Source organism: Lemur catta, chromosome 6 (assembly GCF_020740605.2).
Source record: "Lemur catta isolate mLemCat1 chromosome 6, mLemCat1.pri, whole genome shotgun sequence".
NCBI lineage: Eukaryota > Metazoa > Chordata > Mammalia > Primates > Lemuridae > Lemur > Lemur catta.
Window position 1 is genome coordinate 41,122,684 of NC_059133.1, and position 27,723 is coordinate 41,150,406.

At 33.8% G+C, this 27,723-nt stretch overlaps 1 protein-coding gene across 1 annotated transcript in view; it reads right to left on the reverse strand.

Annotated features, from left to right (window-relative positions):
* TRHDE (thyrotropin releasing hormone degrading enzyme) overlaps window positions 1-27,723 on the reverse strand; it is a 363,340-nt gene that overhangs the window by 10,973 nt on the left and 324,644 nt on the right. Inside the window, exons 13-17 of the mRNA XM_045555234.1 lie at window positions 25,592-25,739; window positions 22,755-22,852; window positions 22,218-22,325; window positions 794-961; window positions 129-269 (exon numbers count right to left, since the gene is read on the reverse strand). Of these exons, the coding sequence (XP_045411190.1) occupies window positions 129-269; window positions 794-961; window positions 22,218-22,325; window positions 22,755-22,852; window positions 25,592-25,739 (663 nt within the window). The remainder of the gene's footprint in view (window positions 1-128; window positions 270-793; window positions 962-22,217; window positions 22,326-22,754; window positions 22,853-25,591; window positions 25,740-27,723) is intronic.

Genomic DNA, 27,723 nt, shown 5'->3' on the forward strand with positions numbered 1-27,723 from the left:
GTTGAATATTTTAAAATCTAATCCTATTATACGTATCTTAGGTATAATACAAAAGTTGGCCCTTTATTCCTCATATGTCAGCTTTAATTTACTCATTGAAGTAGGAATGATTGAATTATTATTTCTACCTGGTATTTAATATCTTCCATTTATCTCTGAAAAACTTCCAGGCAAGGTCTCGGCCATGTGGATTTCGAGCTACATGGATTATGACATCAATTGCATCTTGATCCAGAACCACCTCAGAATTCAGTGACAGATTTAGAAGCCTATAAGAATAGAATTGTGGAGAAATGTTTAGTCTACTAACTTAAACATTTTTATAATCTTACTAAAATTAGATGGTCTAGTTTGTCATATTCTTCAAAGAAGTAGTCCAGTGCAAACTTTACTAATATAAATTTATCAATAGAACAAATTTCTGTTTATAAAAGAAAGAGGATCAAACTCATAGTATTTAATTAAATAGGTTAATTCAACTCTGAAAATCTTGTGGATGGAGAAATCATAATTCTGATCCAATGATGCAAATTCTTTATAGCAAACACTTCCTCTTATAATGAAATATTTTCTCACACATGTATATAAATTATATAAAATAATTAGTCATTAAAAAGATATAATCTCTCAAGTAGCTTTAGTCATGCTAGCATGGCAGTCTTCATTATCTTTAGGAAGATATATTTTAGGATAACTAACATATAATTGAGAAAATAAAAGCAACTTCAGAGCAGTTTGATTAACAGGGAATACTTTCATTGCACGAATAAATTTAGAAAATGAATTGGCCTACCTATTTAGTAAATTTCTGTCATCACTGCAAGTTAAGGCCTCCAATAATATTTTCTTCTCAGAAATTGCTGTGGTAGAGTGGAATTTCATCCATATGAATTCCCAGACATCCTCATCCAGTAGTGACACTCCTGTACAGTAGACGATGTCTCTGACATTTAGTGGTATTCTAAAGAAGCAACCCATGATGGTTTTCTGTTAATTAAAAGCTTCATAGTATTGAAAATAGAGATGGATGTTGCTTTACTACAGTCAGTTTTAAAAAAGATAATTTTGTTAATTAGATTTTACCTAAAAGAGAATAATACTATATAGTAATATTATTCAAAAATATGGTTGACCGAATGAATAAAATAATGTCTTTATTCAAAGGTTGTTTTGAACGTAATTTTTGTTTCCATGGTTGAAACTTTGTTTAAATAAAAACAGTAAGATAAAGGCTTCGCAAACCAATGAAAAGAAGACAATTTTTATTTTCACCAACACTAATATACTTATTCTCCAAAGATTTTGCTATCATAATTGGTAGACCCAAGAATAACAAGAAAACACTGGTTTGTATAAAACAGAAACATTTTCTCCTAAGTTCTTTGGTAATTTTTTGTAAAAGTATAATCATTTCCTGAAACTACTTTCCAAATTTTGAAACCTAGAAGATCATAAATACAGATGATAAACAGATAATAAAACATAGATAGCAAATGATGAGAAGGCAAAAAGTTCTTTTCAGTATGTTTATAAAAATGACTATTAAAATATACTAATATTTGACTTTGACTCCAAAGTTCAGTATTAATATTATAGTGAGATACTGTAAGTCAATGTATTAGGCTTGGCTATTCATCAATTGTAAATTTTCATGTCTATTTTGACATAGCAATATTTTTACTAAATATTATTCCTTTAAATTTCAGTGTATACGCCACATTTACTGACTTTTTAAAATGTATCTCTGAAAGAATGCTCCAATACTATGAAAAAGTTTAAAATGTAATTCTGCTTTTTACAATTTTCATTAGTCTATTATTAAATTTTTCATTTACAATTTGAATGGGGTTAATAATTACAAACTGCTTTCTATGGATAATAAAAAGAAACAATGCCTTTAAAAAATTTTGGACCTTGATGATTAAAACACTTCTATGGCTAAAGGAATATTTGGCAAACAGGAGGAAGTGTCTCAGCGACTGCCAGTAAGATGATCTGAATCTCATTTTGTTAAATAGCTAAGAAGGGCTATGATCAGCGTATTATGACATTATACCAAATGCATAGAATTGTTAAGACATATACAAAATTCATAGTTCCCAGGAAAGGCTAAACCTATAGTATTCCATGTTTTCCTACAAATAAAGTATTTGGGGAAAAGTTACTTTAACTTTGCTAACTCAAGCCATTTTTCTTTGTGGTATTAGAAAACAAGAATTTTGTTCACTTGGTTTGTTTTTAAAGAAACAAAAGGAACACAGGGCCGGGCGCGGTGGCTCACGCCTGTAATCCTAGCCCTCTGGGAGGCCGAGGCGGGAGGATCGCTTGAGGTTAGGAGTTCAAGACCAGCCTGAGCAAGAGCGAGACCCTGTCTCTACTAAAAATTAGAAAGAAATTATCTGGCCAACTAAAAAATATATATAGAAAAAATTAGCCGGGCATGGTGGCGCATGCCTGTAGTCCCAGCTACTCGGGAGGCTGAGGCAGTAGGATTGCTTAAGCCCAGGAGTTTGAGGTTGCTGTGAGCTGGGCTGATGCCACGGCACTCACTCTAGCCCGGGCAACAAAGCAAGACTCTGTCTCCAAAAAAAAATACATAAATAAATAAATAAATATTAATTCTTCCAGTCCATGAACATGGGGTTTTTTCCATTTGTGCCTTCTATTATTTCTTTCAACAATGCTTTTAGTTTTTAGTATACAAATCTTCTTTTTTTGAATTTTGAGACAGGGTCTCACTCTGTCACCCAGGCTAGAGTGCAGTGGCATTAGCATAGCTCACGGCAACCTCAAACTTCTGGGCTCAAGCAATCCCCCTGCCTCAGCCTCCCTAGTAGTAGTCCCAGGTGGCTAGACTGTGGCGGACCTATCAGAGCTCCAAGATTGGTAAAGCAGATGCTCGCTCTTTGGGCACAGCCAGAAAAGTTGGAGCATAGGATGCACAGATCAAATCTTTCTCTCTCTAAGAGGTAGCTGAGAACTGGGATTTTTCATCCACTCCTGTGCTGAGCAAGGGGAAAAACTATGGAGTCTCTTAGCTCAAGCCATCATCTATCTTCTCTCTCAGATAGCTAGACTGTTCTAGATCTTCCGGCACTCCAGGACAGGCAAGACAGAAGGTAGTTGTCTGGGGAGCCCTTTTGAAAATGTTGGGATACCGTATGCAAAACCAACCTCTTCTCTCCCCCGAGCAAAGCTGGGAGCTAGGGCATCTCTTCATGATCATGTGACTCTGTGCCAAGCCATAGAGATTCTGGTGAGTGTGTGTCCTCAATCACTCTGCTGGCTTTGATGAGTCTGGGTTCACACTCCCCAGTGGTGCAGGAACCTTTTGATTAGTTTCTAGATTTCTCACAAACAATTTAGTCCATATATTGTTGCTGAATCAGTGTATTTATGGGGATAAGGAAAGTCGAAAGCTTCCTACTCCATCATCTTGTTGACATCACTTTAAAAATTTTACATCCTTTCAGAGGGTGCCATTGCCAAGCTCTGGGCCTAACCAATGACCTGCAGAGTAATTCCAGTGCATCCAACATGTAATTCTCTGAGGGTTGAATTGGCCACAGATGTAACCTCTAACCTCTTTTTTAATTATTTCTTTTAAATCCAGATTTTAATCAGTCATATTTGAGAAATATTTGATGTTGGAAAGACTGGATTTCCAACAATAACTATTCATTCTGCTCACCAGTACTGAAGTGAAACTTGTTAAACACACCCTCTGGGCGACTGAAAAGTTAGGAACATTTAAGGAGCTGCTGTATGGCAAGCAAGAAGAAGAAATCTCGAAAGGACACCCAGCAATGAAGTGTTGGATAAAATGACAGACAGACCACCCTGAAGGAATCCAAGATAAATCCTGGGTAGAGGAAGCCTTTGAAGGCAAAGCTTCCTAGAACAGGGACAGGTTTTGCATATGTATCTGCAGCCACAAACCAAGAGAAAGAAGGCATAATTTGGATATGCTTTAAAAGTAACAGCTATTCCAATTTTAGTCTTGTCAGCAGCCATTCCTTTGTTCATAGCAGGTGTATGAAATTTGATAACTATGAAAATAAAACATATCTATTTACGTATATAATTGAAAGTCTGCTGATGGTCCACTGAAAAATAACCCCAATATATCAGGAAAGAAATGGCTTGATTAGCCGATGCTGGAAGTACAATTGCATAAGTTCAGGTGGTTCCTTAGAAGAGCAAAGACAGAGCTGATTAGCCCAAGAATACTTCTATGATTTTTTTTTCTAGTATCTCTTTCCACTCCATCAACTCCTCATCTTTCTTACCCATCCACCAGATTAAAAAAAAAAAAAATCAATGTAAAGTTCACAAGATCATTTTTATTCATCCCCGAAAATAAAACAAGATTGGTAAGCACTCAACATGCCAAAGGCCCTCAGTTCTCCATGACTTCGATTGTTAATGAAACCCCTTTTGTTGCTAAATTTGTAAAGATGTTCTAATAACATTTCAGCAAAATGATTGCTCTGGGGACAGTTTAAGATCTCTTTGTATAAACCAAAGTCATTAGGAACAAATGAAAAAGCTCACTTGTTTATAAAGCATGAGCTAAAAAAAAACCCCACAGAACCCATAGTGATGAACAGTACAAATGAGTCCTGTGAGACTCTTGACATCAGGATTACCAGGAGAGAGGGCCCCTCCTAGTGAACATGAAAATTGTTTATAGAATGTGAATATCCCCACAGTCATTTCTCTTTAATTGCTGCTTCAGAAGTAAATCTTTTAATGGAATTTTATCATCTAGGAAGGGAAGCTGTGTTTGTTTTTCTCTAGGTATGGTATACATGAACAGTGAGCTGGTCTCTCCTAGCTACAAGATGAATGAGGTAATGCTTAGCCAAAATAAAATGCCTTTATCTTTGTTAGAGTAGTAATATGGTAGAAATTATTACCTAATTAGTACAACTTGTACTACACTTAATATTCCATTCTCACTTCAAAAAGGATTATAACAGAGATCATTCGTATGATAAAACTTTTGAAAGCACAGAAGTTCAGTTTATCATTTTGAAATAATTTATTTTCATATTTCAGTGATATATTTCACTATTATTTTATCTTGCTAAAAGCAAATGCCTAAAAACTCCAATGCTTTGGAGGTAAAAGTTAAAAAATTAAGTAAGTGGAAAAATAAAAACAGGCATCTTTCAGGAAAAATTTGTTTACTGAGTTAAATAATAATGATGGTTTTCTTAGTTTGGACTCTAATAACAAAGTGCCATAGACTGGGAAGTTTATAAACAACAGAAATGTATTTCTCACAGTTTTGGAGGCAATAAGTCTGAGACCAGGGAGATGGCATGGTCAGGTTCTGGTGAGGGTCTTCTTCCAGGCTATGGACTGCTGACTTCTCCTTGTTTCCTCACTTGGCAGAAGTAGGCCTAAAAAGATCTCTGGGGGCTCTTTTATAAAGGCTTTAATCTCATTAGGGAGGACTCCACCCTTACAACCTAATTGTCTCCCAAAACCCAACCTCATAATACTATCACATTGGGGATTAGGATTTCAACATACAAATTTTGGGGGGGAAATAAGCATTTAGTCCATAACAATGGTGGAATGAGATGAAATCATAGTAAATTGATACTTTGTTATTAAATGGAAAATAGGTCAATAGATTGATAAATTAAGATAAGTAATTAAGAAAATGTCCAAAATGTTGCTACAAAAGTTTTCATCATTGTGTTATTTTTTAAGGTAAAATATTTCTTGTAATCCCAGCAGCTGAAGTGGGAGGATTGCTTGAGGCCAAGTTTGAAACCAGTGTGGCCAACATAGTGAGACCCTGTCTCTAAAAATAAAAACAAAAATACCCTGAACTCATCCAAAATAGTAACAATAAGGGACTACTTTAAGATACAAATAGTAAATGAAAATTATATCATAGATTAATATTTAATGATATAAAATATATTAGAGTATAATGCATATGTAAATGTATATTATGTACACTACCATTGTGTTAAGTTTAAAAAATAACATAATACATTATGTTCTTAGTAAATAAAGACTAAAAGGACAAACAAGAAAACATTAACAACATTTGCCTCAGGGTTTGGTCATTATAGCTAACTAATCTTTTTTGTTAATTCTTATATTTAAAATTTAATAACAATAACTTTACAATTATTTTGGAAATAAATAAATGCATAATTACATTTATAAAGATGAAATTCTGTTACTATCAGAATAAAATATATCTGATGTATAAAAATGCTATTGAATAATGTGTGGAAATAATTTTGATGATAAATTTAAAAGATCTTCCAGAGGAAGATAGTACTTAACAAAGGAAAAAAGTGCCTACTATTTTAAAATGTAAATTTCGATCCTTAATCAACACATGAGTCTATTTCTAAGCAGGTTTTTAGTAGACCTAATTTGGCCAGGAACTGCCTCTAGGTCTGGGCAAGTCAAGGTCATTGCTTTGGGCTTTATTTTTTATCCTAATTGGACAGGGCTAAAGCACATGAGTTCTGAAGTCCCTTCTTGCTCTGTTAGTACAAGATTCTTTTCATCAGTGTCTATTAACATTGAAATGTGGCTTCAATTATTTTCAAAGACAATGAAAAACATTTCTGCAACCACTAGCCTCTTTAAGAGCACCTCTTTCTTTTAGTGGCCACCACACATGCTATTGATATAGAGTGAAGCCTAACATTAAATTAATTAATTTTTATTTCATTCATTTGAAAATCGTTTAGCCACTCTAAGTGAAAATAAAGGCTTTGGTGGAGGCTTCCTTGCCAACATTCCAAATCTTGTTTTGCCCTATAAATGCTTGTACTCTTAACCTCTTTCAGGACAGGCAATCTGTGACTTTTTTAAGATATCAAACTGAAAAATAGCCTGCATTTCCAAAGGTTGATCTTGTTCATAGTGTCCCCTACCCACATCTCTTTCGATTCTCATTCTTTAGTCCCTGGTCTGCTGCTAAGAAAGCCATCTTGAATAAAACTTAAAGCTGGCCGGGCGTGGTGGCTCACGCCTGTAATCCTAGCCCTCTGGGAGGCCGAGGCGGGTGGATCGCTCCAGGTCAGGAGTTCGAGACCAGCCTGAGCGAGACCCCGTCTCTACTAAAAATAGAAATAAATTATCTGGCCAACTAAAAATATATATAGAAAAAATTAGCCAGGCATGGTGGCTCATGCCTGTAGTCCCAGCTACTCGGGAGGCTGAGGCAGTAGGATCACTTAAGCCCAGGAGTTTGAGGTTGCTGTGAGGGAGGCTGACGCCACGGCACTCACTCTAGCCCGGGCAACAAAGTGAGACTCTGTCTCAAAAAAAAAAAAAACAAAAAACTTAAAGCTGTTTAAAAGGAATGAGTGGACTTTCTGCATGTAAGTATCAGTTTCCTCATCTGGAAAATGGGGGTAATAATTCCTCAGGGGGCTGCTAACAGGATTAAATGAAATAAAGTTTGTCCTGCGCTTAGTACAGTGCCTGACGCATATATAGCAAAAGCTCAACAAGGGCTTTATTTATACAATGTACAGAGTCCAGCTCAGGAGAAATAGCTAATTGTCTGAAGATGTGGTAATGACTCTCCTCCTCCTCATTATTTTTATCACTATATTATGATGATGAAGTAACAACTGATCTTTCCCAAATGAGTAATGGAATTTTTTTAAAAAGCAGCATTAGAATTTTTAAACAATCTCACTGAAAGTGAAGGAGAAATTTATTTAAAAACACGACTGATGATATATCTCAATTTTAAGGCATTACAATAAATTACATTTTATAATCCCAACTAACTTTTCTGGTATACTTGTCAATCAAATATGATGCTACTGAATCCATATAAAAACCCTGCCAGCCAGAAGGAATATTGTTTCTAGGTATCTCTACACTGCCTTTAGCAAAGGGGGAACAGAATCCCATGGGAAACGCATAGGCGGTGACCGGTGCAAAGGTAACTGGCAGCAGTGTTGTTCGCTAGACACATTTCATGCCACAGCTAGGGCTGCTCTGTTTCTAGGGAGTTCTTTAACTTGTGCCCATACAGCATTTGCTCATTTCCACTGAACTTTAAGTATAACAAAAAGGAATACTAAACCTCGGAACAAAGGAAAAGGCAGTTGTAAAACAGTCTGCAAAGACCTTTGGACTTCAAAAGAATAGCTTTGGAGAAACCTGATGGAGAACAGAACAAATGTATTCAACATTATCTGAATGTGTTGTAAAATGATGTGCAATACATCTTAATATTTGAATTTTGCATGTTTGCAAAGAGGCATATGCTGCTCTTTCTATATGAAAGGAAAAAGAATTGCTAGCAGGGGAGGAGGGAATCATTTTAACTCTTAACATCCTGAATATATCAAAAGATTATGTTTTAAGATAACTGCACTCCTTTCAAATGGTTTTAAAATGAAAGTGAATGTACTTTGAAAGGGACATTCACTTTATCTAAGTTGAAATAATATATATAAAATTACTTTTTTAAAAGTTTAACTCCCATATACAGAGTAGCTATTATTTCCAGTAGGCATAAAACTGGATAGTCAGGAAAATGGATGATGAAGGTTAAGTATCTGGGTTATAAAACTGCTTTATAAAATATAATTGCTAAAGCACAAAAACATAAGAAACTGAGCGACCCAGATAACATTAAAAAGAAGAGGTCAAAAAGGAGACATTAAAGAAAAGGTAGAAAGAATATAAGTGAGTAATGTACAGACAGCCCAAAAAATTCAGTGTGAATGACAAAGACCTACAAAGAGGTAAAGGAAAAAGCAAATAATTAGAGGAGAATTTGTAACTTGTCTAAAATTTTTCTTTGGCCTGGATTTTACTTTTTTTTTTTTTTTTAAAGGCTAGTCAAGTGGAGCAGTGGGAGTGGAGAAGGAACAAAGGAATCTGTAACTGGTTGTGATCAATTAGTTGTAAACACCACTGCACTCGGACCAACCTGGCCTGGATTTTAAACACATCCTACCAAAAAGCCTAGAACACCAATATCTAACATTTCACAACTTAGAACCCTTATGACTTTCTTGCAATACATCCAGAATCAATTATACCCATAAGAGCTTAAAAAATGTTTTATATTAAAGGTAGAAAAATTATCTATGATAATTCACTCTAAAACAGTGAGCAATAGGCTGCTATATATAAATAGCTCTAAAAGCATAACATAATTTAAAACTTAAGAGGTATACAGTTGTAGTAGAAGTTGTGAAATGGCTGATAAATTGCCCTATTTAGATGCCTGTGTTAAAGATGAGATAAATTGTTTCCTGATAATCGCCTGCCTATTATCCATGGCTGTTCAACTCATCTGCTCTATCCTGACTATGAATATTTAAACTTCTTATTCACTCAGCTCTGGTCAGGGCACTGTAAATCTAAGTGGCTGCTATGACATGAAGTCTACATATATAAACAAAAATTAATGATGTTGTCTGAATCACAATAATTAGGAATCAGTACTTTAGCTTAACTGTTAAGATGAAAGATAAATGATGGGAATGACACATTAGTTACAATAGCAAATACATAAACACTGTTCTCATTCAAATCATAACCCAGGTCTGAGTGTCAAGGAAAACTCCACTGGATTATATTGAGCTCTACCTCGACAAATGTCATTTGTTGCCCAGGAATAATTTATAGCAAGTCATCATCTTTTATATTCTTCATACAAAGGTTGAAACCTTATACAGACTTATTGTATCCATTGAAGTACTACTTCCGTAAATGTGAGGGATCAGTACAAATGTGGTTTACCTTCATCAGCTAATACACTGTCAAGGTCACTGGGGTTAACAAGGCTGATTCTCCAGTGTGGGAAAAATTGACTATTGTAATTCAGTTATTTATTTTTTTTCATAACCATTAAGCTATCTTGAGTAGGTGATGAATAATGCATTTTTCTCACTTGAAAGGTCCCCAATCAAAAATAGATTTTATTTTAGCCAAAGAAAATTTCATTATTTATATGTATGTGTATGTGTATTGCCCCAAATACAATGCTTCAGACTTTAATAGTTTTAACTGATAGATTCACTATATAAGAAAATGCTGTACTTTTTAAAAATAGAGAAGTATTCTGATTCACATCAAATCTGATATGTTGTATGGCTTCACTGAAATATACTTTGACCCTCTTGTTATTTTTTTATATGAAAAAGTAGTGAAATGCATGATTAATCTCATATGTGTATGTTTTATGGAATAATGATTCATTTGATCAAATTTAATAAAGGATACTGAATTAGAATAGTTATGAAGAATCTAGTTCTGTTATAGGAAATACTAGAAAAGTGAAAACAAAACAAAACAACCTAGGTTCCAGAAAAAAGGAGAATGGCATGAGTAGAAGAAAAATTTATAAATTAGGTAAAAAGGAACATTTCACATTGTGAGCTATAATTAAGAAAAATATATTTTAAAAGAATTGATATTGTTCATTATTTTGTGAAATAATTGAAATATTTGAAGTATACACATGCATATACTATGTAACTGGCAAGTACTGGTTATAGCATTACTTATGTCTAAAGAGAATGAGAAAACTGTACATCGAATGCCTGCACTGTATTATTTCAAGATAAAATAAACAAAGTTTATGTATATGTGAAAATTAAATAGAAGTAACTTTAATTTTTCTATCTGCTTTTATAATTATAAAAAGAATCTTAAATTATTAGAAAGAAACAAATGAAACTCTAAATATTTAGAAGTGAAGGATCCTGAAAAATGAGTATAGGCTTTTTGCTATGACTTTTAGGGAAATATCTCTATGTTATTCTATTTCATGTCATGGACCACTCTAGTGTACTTTTAGCCCACCATAATTTAAAAAATAAGATTATGATGGCTGATGATTATAATTTTATCTGAATTTTGTGAGTAACAAGAAGGACTGCCTTCTCAGTACTTTTTAAAACCTCTTTTCCTTGATGAAAATCTTAAGAAGTAAGGGTAAGATGAAGTTAGTTAAAGTTAAAAATTTAAGTTGCAATATCTCCTTTATATTCCATCAAACAACAACAACAACAACAACAAAAAGCAATCCAAAATACTGATTATAAACCAAGGTTTGAATATAAGGCAGAGACCGAGGGTGTGTATATTACTTTCCTAGGGCTGCCATAACCAATTACCATAAACTTGGTGACTTAAAGTAACAGAAATTTATTCTTGCACAGGTCTGATGGCAGAAGTTCCAAATCTAAAAGGTAGCATGGCTGGTTTCTTCTGGAGACCCTACAGGAAAATCCATTCCATGCCTCTTTCGTAGCTTCTGGTGGCTCCAGCAATCCTTGGTGCTCTTTGGCTTGTAGCTGCATCATTCCAATCTCTACCTTCATCTTTACATGGTGAAGATACATCTGTATCTCTCTGTGTTTTCTTTTCTGTGTCTTATAAGGGCACTCATTATTGGATTTAGGGCTCTACCTAAATCCAGGATGATCTCATCTCAAGATCCTTAATTGCATCCTTAAAGACCCTATTTCTAAATAAGATCCCACTCACAGGTAGGGGCTAGGATTTGAAGGCATCTTTTAGAGGCCATTATTCAACTCATAACAGCATGTGTATGTGCTTTTAATTTTGCTGTTATTGCCAAGAACTTACAAGTCATCAAAGTTCTAACTTTCTTTTCAGATATCTTAAGATATATATCTATATATATCATAAAATAATATTTAATGCTTATAGAACATTTTATCATCATTATCACAATGTTAAACATTATCACTCTATCATTAGAAAGAAGACTAACATGAATTATTTTCATTTTTATTTTGAGATAGAGTGAAATATATATAGAATCAGTCCAAAGCCTTCGTTACAAGGGGAAAAATTAAACAAAAAGAAAATGTTGGAGTTTTTGAGGGACTCTTCTCAGTGATCATAGCAATGCTTATACTACTTTGGGACTATATGGAGGAAATCTCTTCTTCATAGTGGTTGACAGTCTTCGCAACGAACCCTATACACGATGGATCTGAATCTGTCAGCATAATCTATTTATTGTAAGTAAGAATGTTTTGGAAGCTGCAGATATTTGTGTTGGTTAGTCAGCTCTTAGTAAATAATAATGATTACTATTGTAAGTATAATCAGCATTGCTCCCTGAGTTGCCCGTGTAAATCTATATTCACTTAGCACTGTACTATGATAAACAGTCAGGCTGTTAAAATAAAGCTATCCTATAACTAATCAATAGGCATATTTTTTGATAGATGACACAAAAGTTCAATAGTATTATGCCTGAAATCAGTATAATATTAGGCAAACAATACCAGGGCAATAAGAAAATTACTATTGGCAGAAGTAGGGGTGCTGCAAAGAAAAAGAAATTAAATCAAGTCACCTTCAAAAAGCATAGTTCTATAAAAATTAAAATACCTTGAAAAAAATACTATTGACTATGTGCCTCTACACATAGCTACTAATATAATTTTTTAAAATTTAAAATGTCAGGAAAAAGATCAAAGTTTTGGGAAAAGGAAAACATGAGTATGATTATTTCTGCATTTTAAATTAGAATATAAAATTGTTAATGCATTTAGATTAAAAACTAATTGTGGCTATAAGAAAATAAATAGGAATATGCACTAACTAGAATTATATTAGCTCTACAGGCAATTAAAACCCCTGCTATACCAAAAAGTAAATTAAAAATACAACCATATTAGTCCCTCAAGTAGGTCATTTGGTCTGATATTTATCCCATGATGGACTGAACTGACTTAGCACATACCGAATTCTCCAAATGCCAAAGAAAAAATGTAGTACTTCCAGTGTGATTTCAGAGGAGCTCAGGGGAAATAAGAAATAAAAAGTTCTCTTCTATATTCAGGTGTAGACACTGTTTAAGTTATTGCAATATATGAAAACCTATACTTACACAAATGATAAGCCAGGTAGTGACGACTGGCTAAGAAAAGATTTTCAGTTTGGCAAAGGAATTCATGATAGCATTAATTCAAATAGCAAGCACATTCACTATCTCTCATATATTATTTCTGCTATACGTAGCTTTTCCAAAACACTTGTTTGATAAAGTGCTCTAATCTTAGAATAAAGATCTTCTAAAGCTTTGATCAAGGAGCGTAATCGACTAACTAACTGGGATTTTTGCTCCTCTCAGCAAATAAAAACAAAAACTGATTAAATAAAAAAAAAATCATCTTACCAAACTTTTAAAGGATGTTCTTGTGTCAGTACAGATTCTGCTCGATCAACTAAACTTTTGGAATGTACCAAGAATCTAATCTTGAGAAAGGATGCTGAGGGGAAAGACCATTTTAACCCACTGTTGCTTCCACTTAACACTTCCTCTCCTTCTGAGCCAAATGAACATGCATCTTTCCTGTAGACCTCAGTTCTGTTGTCACTGGGCAGGAAAGTTAACCTCACTAACAGGTCAAATTGTCCTTTTCACCTTCCCTCTGGGTTCTCATTGAAGTTAAAATATCTTGTTATTTGCATTACATCTGATTAGCACTGGTCTACCCTACCCCATGGATTATAAAGCAGGAACCACGTTCTTTGGCTCTCAATTTGATCCCCCATATCTGAGACAAGATAGAGACTCAGGGTACATTTCATATCTGAGTGTGAACCAATGCTGATTAAAATAAGTAGAATCATAATTATGGAAAAAAGATGCAATAATATTTTATTTTAGAAATAGAGCTGAAAGGTAAAAAGCAAGTTGATTGTTAACCAGATATCCGATTACCTGCACGTAGACTGGTGAACCCGGCCCTACACGTTGCAGCTGTCACAATCAGGGATGCAGCATGTTAAAGATTGTATTGTTTAGCCTTAAAGAACTGTGGAGGAATGAACTGATCACAAGGTTTCAATAGTGACGATAATTTTCATAATTGTGAGTGCCAGAGGTTCCTACACTACTTTCTGCTTTAAAGATGCTCATGACCAAACTCTAAGTCTCTATGCCGGGGTTATGCAGGCAACAATTCACAAGAAGGTGAGCAGCCACACCTACTTAATTACAAAATTCCCAGACCAGAAAGGTGAGGGAAGGAAGGTGATTATCTCTTAAGTTTTTTTTACAATCATATATGATAAAAAAAGAGGAGGGGGCTCTCAAGTTTTGCACTGGGCAAAAACTAGCTAAAAATACTTTTAAAATCAGCATTACAAATATTCAAATAGGCTTTTTACTATATTTGTTCCTCTCACCTCAATGAGCCTGTTATGAACAATGTTTAAGGTGGAATTTGCACACAGGGTGAAATAACAAGAGTGTGTGAAGCGGCATCCCATAATATGCAAAGTGCAAAATAGGGAACCAGCCAAACAAAATTGCGATGTGGGATGTTGTATTACTTCACTTGCAAGAAAACTATGAATGACTAAAAATATAGCTCAGTTTTAAACTACTTAACATAATCCACTGAGAATATAGCTATTTTTACAGCATCCTTTTTAAACACTTAGAAATTAAAAGTTAAATAAATTTTTGATATTCTGATGAGAAAAGCAGTTTCTATGCCAGGTATAAGTAGGAGGCAAAGAGATATCTAACTTGACTAATAAAATTAGCATTAGCTAACTAGTGAGATAGGACTTCAAGTAAAATATTTAAACACGTGTAAGAAAATCATGAAAATTACTTTGAAACTAAGATACAAATTATCTACTTTATAATACAAAATAGAGTGCAAATAGCTGTATATTTTAAGGGCAAATGAGTAAAAATAAAATTAAGAATTGTATAAGGTTCTTGGGGACACCTACATGAATAAATACCAGGTATAAATCCTTAGAAAATATACCACCTTACATATCTATACCTACATATGCATCTACATCTTTAAATAGAAAGGTAAAAGTCTTTGGATTTTTAGAGGACATGATTAATAATTAATTAAAAATATTTTATAAAAATTGATAGAAGAAATAAAATAACTTTAGAATACCCTGGACATGTTCAAGTTCAAGGGCCATAGCTCATGTCTGTATTATACCCAGCTACTCAATGCTGTGATTTCTCAATTCCTGGTCTGGAACTCCTCTCTGATGTATATTCTCTGCCTGGGCAATCTCATCTAATTATCATTCCTTCAATTTCTGCCCACATATTAATGCAGCGGTGTTCATTTCTCTGTAAGTAAAGGAAGACTTTCCAAGGAGTACTTAAAACATAGGTAGTGTTATGGGAATCAATTTCCAAATTCTAAACTTTCACATGGACACTATTTATAAGATCTTTTTATTTTCTCCCACTTTCCAGGAGAAAAGCATATTTCTCACTCATCTTGCACCTTCTGAGGATGCAATATACTGCAGTAGCAAAGAGAAAATTCTGAATATTGGTGTTGATGTTTAGAAAATGAGTTTTTGAATTTTTAAATTCTTTGCTTCCATAAAATTTGAAGAAAGGCCTAATCATGTTGTCAGGTGATAATTAAAAATTTTTGGTAATAGATTACTATGTGATATTTGGCACAAGACTTGGAAAGATTGTGAAGAATTGTGTCACATTGATAGAACAAAACACCTCCCATTCCCACTTATTTTTATGTATAATATTTCTCAGCACTTTAACATAAAAATAGAAACAAAATTTATGGTGAAGCTTTTCTCATTCTAGCAATAAGTAATAATATCATTACTTCTTATCCATGAATACATAAACTAATTGAAAAAAAGGCTCATTTTTTACTTTTACATTTAAGAATTTTTATTTATATGTTTGAAAATTATTTTTCAAGCTAACAATTATAATAACTAAATTTAGAAAAATTAACATAAAGTTTTGTGATGACTTGAACAATGACTTTCTTTCATATATACATATATGTGTGTGTGTGTAGTTTTTTAATAGAAAGGTATGATAGTAATCCATAAAAGATTTTCAAGCAACAATATATTAGAATACAAATTTGGGGAAGGGGGGGAATGATATAAAATCTGTGATTATTAAATAAAACCTTCATCATATTTTAAAATGGCTAATGGTAAGTAAAAAATAGCTATGGTGTTTAAATTCCACTGCATACATTCAGAGGGCTTAAAAGGATATTATTTTAATATGTCTAATAATAATATGCTGTAAGTTAAATCCTTGCAATTATTTAAATGTATGACAGAGAATTTTAGAAGTAAACTTAAACATATTATTTTAATATGTGCACAAAGTTTGAGCCCTATTGGATTATTCTAGAGAATTGTCTTTAATGGCTTTCTTTCTCTTACCAAACAATGCAATCATTAACTCCTGTCACTTTTCTTCCTCATAATGCTCAAATATCTCCACTTCTTTTCATTTCCACTACCAGCTCTCAGGGCCGGGTGTTTTTCCTGATCTCCTTGCACTGAACAAATTCCCAAATGAAAGTCTCTAAGAACATCACACATCTCTCCTTTGTTGCATTTATCTAAGTTTCATTTTTAGTTTTGTGTGACTATTTTGAACAACTTCTACCTTTCTCTTACCTCCCCACCACCCCATCAGACTTTAGGGTGTGCAAGGGCAGGAACTATGTATTTTAATACCTGGAAGGTAACAGGGGCTGGCATTAGCTGAATGAATGCATGCTGCATTCCAAGTGTCTAACACAGTGCCCAATGCACAGGAGTTTCTCAATATGTATTTATTTAATTCTTGAATAAATTGACATATAACCTTTGACTAATCAAAAGAGAACTCAAATTATTCCCATTTGGGGGGAATTGTATGATTTATCTTCAAATACAGTGAGTGTGAAATTTTAGACTGTTAGCGTTGATGTAAACACTGGAGTTTTGGTGTCAATCTCCTCACTTTAGAAATAAGATTGAGATTCTGAGCAGTTAACTGCTTTGTCTAAAGCCACATCTGTTTAATGACAAAGGACGACCTAACAGTTCACTGGGGAGCTGGGGAGCCCTCTCCTTTTCACTACTCCATACAAACTCTCTGCTAAGTTCACTGGTCTACAAAACGCCTATGATGGTAATTGAGCACTAGAATGACAGGTCTGGCTTTAGCTTACGAAAATTTAGAGTGGAACAATTTATAGTAAGAAGAATAGAAAAAGTGGTATAAAGAACTGAGAGAACAGAATGGCAACCTGCAAACATGATAAGTTAGCCTCTGTGTTTTGAAGAACAACAACATGAAGTGTCTGAACTAGATATAAACAGACCATAGTGGAAAGAGCCTTTGTCTCTCCACCTTTATATTCTCATGTAAGAAGAGCAAAGACTGATAGACAAGGATCAGACACAAAGAAACAGGGTTTATCTGGAACTGTCTACATTATGAGATAAAATGATCTATGACTGAGGAAGGAACAAATGCCATAAATAGCAACTGATTAAGAAGTGCAAGAAGGAAAAAGTAATATTTGCCTGGAGGCCAAGCAGAGCAATATTTCCTAAAGTAGGGGGAAAAGGGCAAACCTCTTCTTGCTCCTAATTGAGAATCTCTATGGTAGCATTTTGCCTTATGTTTTATGTTACAGGTCACATCTTTATAAGCCTCAAAACTTATAGAGGGCAGGCCTAACATTGAAGATATACAATAAATATTATTGTCTCTACTGTCCCTACTGTCCCCATTTAAAATTCACACCACCTATTACACAGAGGACTTCAAAACAAGTGGAGGGCAACTCTGACGATGACTAGCGTTTTATGATTGCCGATGACGGTATTACATAGGTATCCTTTTACCTAACTCTCATGACCTGTGTGGTTGGTAATATGATTGCCATTTTTCAGATGACGAAACAAAGAGATTTTCCCAAGGTTATTTAGTGGAACAGCTTCAGTTTGATCACAGATGTCTCCAACTCTGAAGACAATAACTGTTCCCTACACCAGTGGTTCCCAAAGTGTGGTCCCTGGACCAACAGCATCAGCATTACCTGGGAACTTGTTATAAATACAAATTCTTGAGCTTCACTCTACCTACTAAATCAGAAATCCTAGCGCTGGAGCCCAACATACTGTGTATTAACAAGTCCACCTGATGATTCTGATGCATGATACACAGTCCCCTGAGCATAAAACTGTTGCTTATACTCACTGCAGAGAGTGGTTAAGGTGTGTTGGGTGGTTTTTGTTTAAGTTTTTTTTTACCACCTTTGAACAAATGTATATTATTGATATAGGGTAATTTGATATACCATAGAATCACATGCAATAGGATTAAGGGGCAGGGATGCAGGGTGTAGAAGCCCAGCTCCAACATCTATTGTTATATAATCTTGGCAAATTACATAACTTTTGTAAATTCGGAATTTTTCATTGTTAAAAATGATGACATTGTACACAAAAAGCACTAAGTCAGTGCCAGAAGTGTAATAAATAAATAGAGTAAATATAGTTTTGATTATGATCATAATTAAAGAGAATAATATTAGTAACATTATAATTAATGGAATGAGTAGTGAAGCTTATGTATTATGTATGTTGTAAATTAGAGATGCTTCTCTTCTTATCATTTTTATTATAGAAAGGTCTTAATTTTTATTCAAATTTGAAATGAATTTCCAATTCTTTTCAATTTAATAAACATTTATTATATATAAGATGCTGCATTGTTTTGTTGATTTATGGTATTGTTTTTAAGTACAGTCTTTAATTTATATGTTAGGAAATGGATACCACTATTTCTTGAGTAATTCTTTAAATTGAATACTTTAAATCTTGACTCCGAATTGGCTTAAAGCTTTAAATTGTGCCCTTTAATAGTATTTTTAAAATAATATATTATTGTAGACACATTTAATATCACATTAAATTTATTACTTAAAGAAAACCCCATAATGCCATATTATGATATCTGTATAGTTAACTATACAACCTCTATAATGTTTTAATACAGAAATTTTCAAATAATAAATCATCTACAGTAATAACATACTTCCTATATTTTACTCAGCAAAACATAGGCCTATTATTTCTTGTTTATTTGCACCAACAAGTGAAAAAAAATAATTTCTATCCCCCTTTATTATGCTTTTTATATACACAAAAATGCTATCATGTTTTCTGTATCCTTTTTGTTTTGTTTTATTTTTTAGAGTGAGGTTTGCAGGTCTCACAAACTCCTCTCATAGCTGGTGTTTTCAAGATCTTTTTATGATTTGTATTGTTAGCCACCAAATGCTTGGCAATTTGTCTCTTTTCTGAAATGTGGCATTTCGCTGAACTTAGTCCCCAGATTGCAGCCTAACAAGACCTGAATGTAGTTCAGTCCATTTTTATGCATGACATCACCATTAGAATTCAACACACTGTAGCATTTGAATATTTTAACAGGGATCAGAATGTTGACTCATTCAATTTATCATCCACTGTAATTCTTGAATTTTTCTCTCTGCTGCTAACATCTGTAGCTATTCATTGCAGTTTTTGGTCCCATCATCCCTACCTGCACCAACTTTCACATCCATTCCATTTTCCTGATTCTGATGTCACTAATTTTACCCGTCTCTCCAGTGTATCAAGATTATGCTGCATAGCACTACAGTACCCCAGAGATTTGCAATCTTTGGTACTTCTATGACTCATTGTTCTTTAGATTCATTAGAATAAATATATTAATACATCTCTCAAAACATTTTACAAGGATACCACTACATTACCTCTAGTGTTCTTTTTTAAGATAATTTTTACAAATTACTCTTTTTAAGCTTCCGTTAAACAACGACAAAAAAAACCAAAGATGACTAGTCTATTGCTACATTCACATTTAACAAGAAATCTTGTTCTTCCCTTCATTGACACAAATTGAGAAAGTTAAACTTAGCACCAACTACAGGATTGTATTATTGTTTTTATTATTAAGCTGTCATCTAAAAAATCCAGATTAAATCACTGATCTTCACACGTAGGTAGCCAAGTGGGTATCATGTGCCCTCTGTGTGGTAGGTCACTTGTATATGCTGGGGCATGTCATATGGTTGGTTAAGCAAATCTTAGTAAACACAGAGTTAGATTCACTGAGCATGTTTATCTGCCCAGTTACAAAAGGGAGCCAAGCAGAGAATATAAAATTAATGGAGGAAATGACAAAAAGCTCTTAAAGTGTTTGGCTCAAATTTAATTGTTTTACCGCAAATAAATGACAGAGTTATCAAAACCAAAATGAGCTAATGCCTTATGTGAAATTTCATTAATAAGAGAATTATGGAACTCGTTTGCAAGTCAAAAATTACTGCACCTTTCAAATTAAACAGCAACCGATGTACCTTTCTTCTGTCTAGAATCTCCATCCAACCACCTGACATATTCATAAACACCTATGCCTGTGTTTAATCCTGTCTTGTCCTGTAACAAAGTCCTACCCATCCTTCATGAGGCAGAGTGAGATCCTTCCAAGATAGTTATCCTCCCCTTCTCTGGGTTCACACCCTAGCTTGTGCTTAGTTCTTTCAAAATAAAACTGTTTGTTTAAAGAGCTGTATCTTCTATTAATTTTGAGATCCACCTCTTTGTTTTCCAGCTACCATCTGGTACTGAGAACTGTTCAATAACATTTTGTTAAATGAAGGAATTATTTCAAAAATAGCAGTTTCCCAATAGCTAGATTTTTAAAATGTAGGCAGTGACATCATGCTTGAATGCTCTCTAGTGAAATTATGCTGAGGCATTTGTGTAAGCCCAATTTTAATAAAATGGTAAGAAATATGTTTAAATGTATAAACTCATTAAAGGGTTAAAAAGCAATTATCATCTCTGAGAAAAGGCATCTGTTTATAGCAAAATAAAACAAAAACAAAAGGGAGTGAAGTAGAGACTACAATTTCTAAATAATATATTTGATCTTTTTCTTTCATATGTATATATCGTATGTACCTCAATAAAAGTTTGGCTGTAATAATTTGGAATCAATGTTTATTTTCATGGTCTAACTATATGTGGTAGAATTAAAGGAGATGTTAAACAATAAGAAGGAAGTTTGTGTAACATTTTCAGGTCTAATAGAATAGTTCTCAAAAGACATGGTAGAAAGGACAATTATTAGTGAAAGTTTAAAAAATGAGGACGTTTTAGTTCTAAAGAAGACTGATGGCAGATTTAATTATTATCTTCAAATATATAATGAATCAATTGACAAATGATAGTGATTAAATATCTTCCTTTTTAGCTTAGTTTAGGACCAGAAACAATGAACTTAAAAGAGCAAGCAGAAAAATGCTATAGAAGGTGAGGTATTATGACAAATTACTAAATAACGCAGTGAAAGATTTCCCTCAGAGACCTTTAGAACAGAATAGCCAGCCGCCCTTTGATCTGGAGTCAGTTCAATATAAAATTTAAACCTAAATAACTTGTAACAAGACAAATACCAGTTCATTTCATAAGTAGGGTATACTGACTATGGTTCTCTATGTTCATCCAGAATAAGTCTGTTACTTTGTCGTCCATGGGGTCGTCCCCACCCACCCATATGAGGGACAAGTCCACATAGTACATAAAATAGCACCATCTGTACAAATTGCCTCCTAGCTCTTCTTGCTTCCTAGAAGGGAGGACTCTAGTTAAACATGGAGGGCAAAAACTGCAGAGAGAGGGATAGTATAAAAAGAAATGGAAAATAAAACCCCTTGGAAATATAAAGACAACTTAAGAAGGTTTAAAATACTGTGGTCAGAAGACCAATGATCTTTGATTATTTTTATGTTTAGTATTCTTTTCACTAACAAGTGACATTTAATACAATTTTTTCCTCAAAAGTAATTCAATTAAATAACTTTATCTTCATATTATGTATTAAAATACCCTACTGTAAAATTCCAAGATAAGTTACAAGTTTAAGGTTATTGTCAAGGGTCACTGAAAAAGTAAAGATCTCTTTTCGTAACCTTTTTGATTTAAATATTAACATTTGTTATGCTATTTTGTTTATAACATATGCTGGCAATTGTTTTATGAATAAATACCACAACCTTTATAAAGAACTTTGAAGAGTTTGGATTACATTTAATTGTTTTGTTCTTATGGGATGCCAGAGCTTTCAAAACTTGAAATAAGGTGACAACTTACATATATAAAGAATAAGGGCCTAGATTAGAAGTTAGTCTAAAACTCGATGAAACATTCCAAAGTTAAATGCACTGTAGTTTTCATGTTGTTGTCTTATAAGCTTTGAACTTGAAACAAAGTTTTGTTTTGTTTTCTCCACTTGATAAACAAAACGCATCCACTGAAAATCTGAAGGTACTATTCAATAATACCAGAAATACAGAATTTGGTTGACTAACCTGTTTCTGTTGCTGGAAATCCAGTCTGAAATAAGTGTTGACGCCTGTTGGTGACAGTGCTTGTTGCCAAAACTACAAGCCAGCATTATAACTTCTCTACGTAGTTCTCTAAATATCATCAAAAGAAAAAAATTAAAGTCAGAGTAATTCATTACATAAATAGCAGATCAGTAAATTATTAATACAAAAATAGTTTTTAGATCTGGAAATCCTGTGCTGCTGAGTAAAAGACACTTAGAGTGACAGTGAAAGGTATTAACAGTCTTCTCTGGAAACCATATTCCAGAGAGGGGCAGGGGTTTCCATCTCAATATCACCGTAAGGGCAGATCTTAAATTAAAACATAGCAGGGAAATGTCTTTGTTCTGAGGATCAGGTGATGGAAACTGTACTACTCAGCAGCAGTCCTCCCAGGAAAGTGAAACATCAGATGGAGAATGAAAAACTGTCTCATGCTGCTAAAGTCACAATGGCACTAGTAGTATGTAATTGTACAGCTCTGGAGGAAAAGAAGAGAATAAGAAAATAAAACAGTACTCATGCTGGTAGGATGCTTGAACAAGAGATCCATTGAAATTGTTTTTTGGCCATCCAAGCTTGATGTACGTTGTTGCAACTTGCTTTAAAATATATTCCTAAGTGGGGGTAGGAGAAATACAGATAACGTCAGTTTCAAACTTCTCTATGATGACAATTAAAATTCTTGCGAATACTATCTCTTCCCATCTTACTGATGAGAAAACCGAGGCTCAGAGAGCTCTAATACCTTCCCTAATATTGGTTGATTAACTTGTTCATTAATCAACAAATGTTACTGAGGGTCCACCATGTGTCAGGCTCCATTCTAGGGGTTGGGCACGTAACCTCCATCTTTCTCTTTGTGAACGAGGTCCTTGCTTCCATGGAACTGACAGTCTAGTGGCAGAAAACAGATATTGACTCATCTAATTACTAAATGAGATGATATCAGAAAATGGTTAAGTGATAAAAAGAAAAATAAAGCAGGGTAAAGGGATCAATAGTTGTGGGGGTGAGTATTTCAGATAGGGGAGTGAGTAAAGGCTTACTGAGGAGGTGACAGCTAAACAGAGTCCTGACTAATGAAAAGGAGTGAGCCATTAAAGATCTGGAGGGAGAATATCTCAGGCAGGGGCAACAGTAAGTGCAAAGGCCCTGAGGCAGGAGCATCCTCAGTATGTTTGAGAAACAGCAAGATTTCCAGTATGTTTCAGGGGGAAAGTGGAAGAGGTGAGAGCAGAGAGGTTGTGGGGGTTCAGATCATGCTGAGGATTGCAGACATCTTATAGACTTTGAATTTTACGCTGAGTTGGAGGGGAAACAATTGGGATGTGAGAGCCAAGGAACAGCAAGAACTATTCTGAGTTTTAAAAAGATCTGCCTGGCAAGGATGTATGTAAATATACCCTGTAGTAGCAGTAGTAGCAGTAGTGAGCATGTAGTAGTCAGACCAGTTACAGGAACATTAAAGTAGCACATGTGAAAGCTGATGGAGGGACCAGAGGTCAGCCCAGATGCAATGGACTGCAGGTGGAATGTGTGAGAAAGAAAGGAGTGTAGGATTGCACCAAAGGTTTTGGCTTGAGGAATTGAAGGAGAAAAGTCTTCCTTCAATTTTAAATGGACCCACTTTCAAATAGCAGTAAAATTACAGGCACAGTAGTGCTCTATTGTATGTTTATTCAAATCAGTATTTCAAATATAGAAAATAAGGATAAAATGCTGTTGGAATGGTAGAAGTCTACTCTTTTCTTCCTATCGATGAAGTAATTTGCATGATTAAATATTTTAGATGACTATTTTTGTAACAAAATGAAGAAAAGGAAGAATATTGATAACACCCATAAATACATATATACAAATACATGTGATATACTAAATGAAGATGTACATCTAATAATTTATGCATTTTATGTCAATAGAACATATTCAATGCAAAACTGTTATGTTGGCTCAGCCAGCAGCCTAGCACTGATGAAACTGAGATACACGGAACACTTCAGTGTAATGACACAGTATTTCAAAGTCAGCAATCCATTCAGCTAATGATGTATTTAAATATCAGTCTCAATGTAAGATATGCACTCCCTCACTATAATGTGGTCCTTGAATTTTGTCAAAGGAATGAAAGCACTGAATTACAGTAAAAGCAATTCTTAACTTTTACGGAAAATGAAGTATCTGACGTGATAAAATATTCTAAAGCATAAACATATACAAAAATGCATTTTATGCTTACAGAGGCTTAATATTGCAGTGCATGTTATGAAGAAAGGGTAATAAGTTTTTTCTCTAACAGATAAAAATTATAACATAACTGTAATGACCCATTTGTTTGCCTGTCTGTTGTAAAGGCTTAGGAAAAACTAACAATAATAAACAGTTGTGCCACAATTTTTCCTATTTTTTAAAAAATCATTTAAAAAGTTACTTTTCTGTAGATTTAGGATGAAAAAGGAAGCGATTCTGATGGCCATCAGACAACTGAGATGGCTCTAATAAAAAATTTCATGTCATGCATTCCAGTTTTGAGTAATTCCAAATGTGTAAGTTAATTAGCAGACTCAGTATGTCATAAAAATAGAGTAATTTTATAAAACACAGGGCAGGTTTTTAAAATAACTAAAGATAAACAGTGCACAAAGGTGACAGAAAGCACAGTGATTGAAAAAAAAATTAAGAATCAAAAGCTCATTAGCAGTACTTAATCCTAATATTACTCGAAATGATGATTAAATCAGATTAGGCAGTGTCAGCAGTGCAATTTTGGCTTACCAGGCTTTGGGTTTAGAAAATCTGGTCAGGTAGCATTTGGAATGTTTGTCATGTCTTCGTGTCTATTTGGATTATCTGTTGTTTGCTCTCCTGTATCCCCTTGGACCCAATTATGAATGGGCTTTTGCCTCAATGTTGATCTTATCCTTGTTAATTAAGGAAGTGAATTGAATTCACTGTGCCCTTTTGGATAAAAATAATGACTAAGAATCTTTACTGAAACTGCCTATATTCTGTTAAGATCTTTGGGATCCCTCTACCCAGGTTAAGTCCTTTGTGAACACAAAGCCCTTTAACTCTTGGAAAGTAAGTTTGAATTTTAAGGATTTACCATGCATATGTGTTCTTAAATTCTGAAGCATTTAAGCTTAATTGACACTTTCAGGCCAGAACAAAAGGTAGCTTGCATTAAATTTCTTTTCCAAATAATTGTTATCAGTGTTGCATAGAAAATCAGGACAAAAATGATAAAACAAACTGGAAGAAGGAACTAAAGTAAGTTAGGGTCAGTTTCATATTGTGGAAAACGAGAAAATAGTTTATCTTCTAAAAATTAGAAAAAAGAAATTATATCTTTTTACATTGAAGACATTGTAGTTCTCCATGCGGTCCAGTAATTTGTCTAGAGGATAAAGAGCTCGGCTGGCAGCGTGCCAAGGAAGAAAATCCTTCTCCTCAGACAGGTATCTCATAATCTCTAGGGGAATATTCTGAGGCAAATAGCCAGCCCTGCACAGTCAAAAAAAAAAAAAAAAAGTTAATGTTAATTATATGCAGAAAAGATACATGATGATGCAAAAATGAAGATTTTACTTATGCAAATAAAAGGCAGAAAGCAAGATTCATCACAGTATAAAGAAAGCATATTCAGTGCTATAAAAATGAAATTACTCATTTTTTAAACATAGTCCTATGTAGGATGCCAATGCCCCTTAATATATACAGGGTTGGAAAGTTAAAAATTTACATGAATAAAAAACATCAGAATGCATATTTTTAAAAAAGGAAGAAATTAAGGAATTTCAGCAAAACCAACCGTAGGTATGCTCTTTCACAGAAACTCTTCAGAGGTAACATGTAATTGAAAATAATTGATTATTGAAATGTAATTTCAATTTCTCAGTGCATTCTCTTTACTTTCCATGTAGCTCTGTGCAACATGTAATATACATTGCATTCAAAAAGATGATCAAATTAAAGTGTCTGTTTATAGTTTTGAGTACATCTATGTCAGATTACAATATAAGCATTTTTTTCAAATGTGTTTTTTTAAATTGATTTCCATAACATCTATAAACATCAGAGTTAGATTTTAATAAAGCATAAATTAGAAAAATGTTAAAAGAATAATAGACTCTTCCTTTTTATTATGTCCTTTCAAATAGATGTTGTGTCACCAATATCAGATGTTGTATCCCCTTTGGGGGGCCAATACCAGATTTTTTAGAAAATACTAAAATTTAGCTTTTAAAAATTATCTAAATACATACTGTCTATAGTTTAAGAGGCTATATCTAGATGAGCCAAAAAGAATTATACATCTCTATTCTCCAGTGGAGTGCATACAAAATTCTTGTAAAATCCAAAGCAACATAAATGACAATCTAAAGTACATTAAAAGATGGTCTTAGTCTTGATGTGTTTGCTGCATATGGCAACACTATGTGTTTTGCTTGATTTTTTTACGTTAATAATTTGCTATGGTCTGAATGTTGCTGTCTCCCCCAAATTCATATACCCAATACCCAATGTAATAATATTAAGAAGCAGGGCATTTGGGAAGTGATTAAGTCATGAGGATTCCACCCTGATGAAGAGGATTAGTGCCTTTATAAAAGAGGCTCCAACAAGCTTTCTTGCCCCTTCTTTGCAATGCCACGTGAGATGCAGCAAGAAGGCACCAGCTTTGAGGCAGAGAGAAAGCTCTCACCAGACATCAAATATGCTGTCACCTTGATCTTGGACTTACCGGCCCCCAGAACTGTGAGTAAAAATTTATTTTGTTTATAAATTAGCCAGTATAAGGTATTTTGTTACAGCAGCCTGAACAGACTAGGACTTAATCCACTGAATGCAGACTTTTAACATAGAGAAGAGGGAAATATGAAAGCAACCAAAGCCTGGTTATCTCACTTATTTACATTTCACACTATCGTTCTTCTGTAGCATCATAGAATTAGATTAACCTTTTTATTTGTGCCTGTTGGAAGGTGAACAGGGAGGAAACAAAGTCTTTTCTTATCTTCACTTAAAATAAATTTGCTAGATTATTTAGTTCTAACTCAAATGTGCTAAGTGAAAATTACAGATGAGTATTAGCTTACACCTTATAGTGCTTATTATGTAATACGATGTTTTATTGTGTTCACAATAAAAACCAATTCTGAAGATTATGTTTTATTTTTCTTTGAAATAAAAGAATGTGTGTGACTCCAATGATTTTGATTCAACCATGATACAAAATCAACTATACTTAATATCTGACATAAATATGGTAAGATAACTCCAAATTTCACACAATTTCAAAATTTCTTAAAGTTTGTACAATTTAGAGTACATCTAGATTTTTGCCACTTTTCCTGCACAGTTTCCCTTTTATATTATAGATCCTTGTACAAATAGCATAAAATTAGGCTATGGCAGCAACAATTAAATAAGCACCTATCTTTTAGCTAGTATAGCATCTCAGTAATATAGCTACATTTTGACTTCA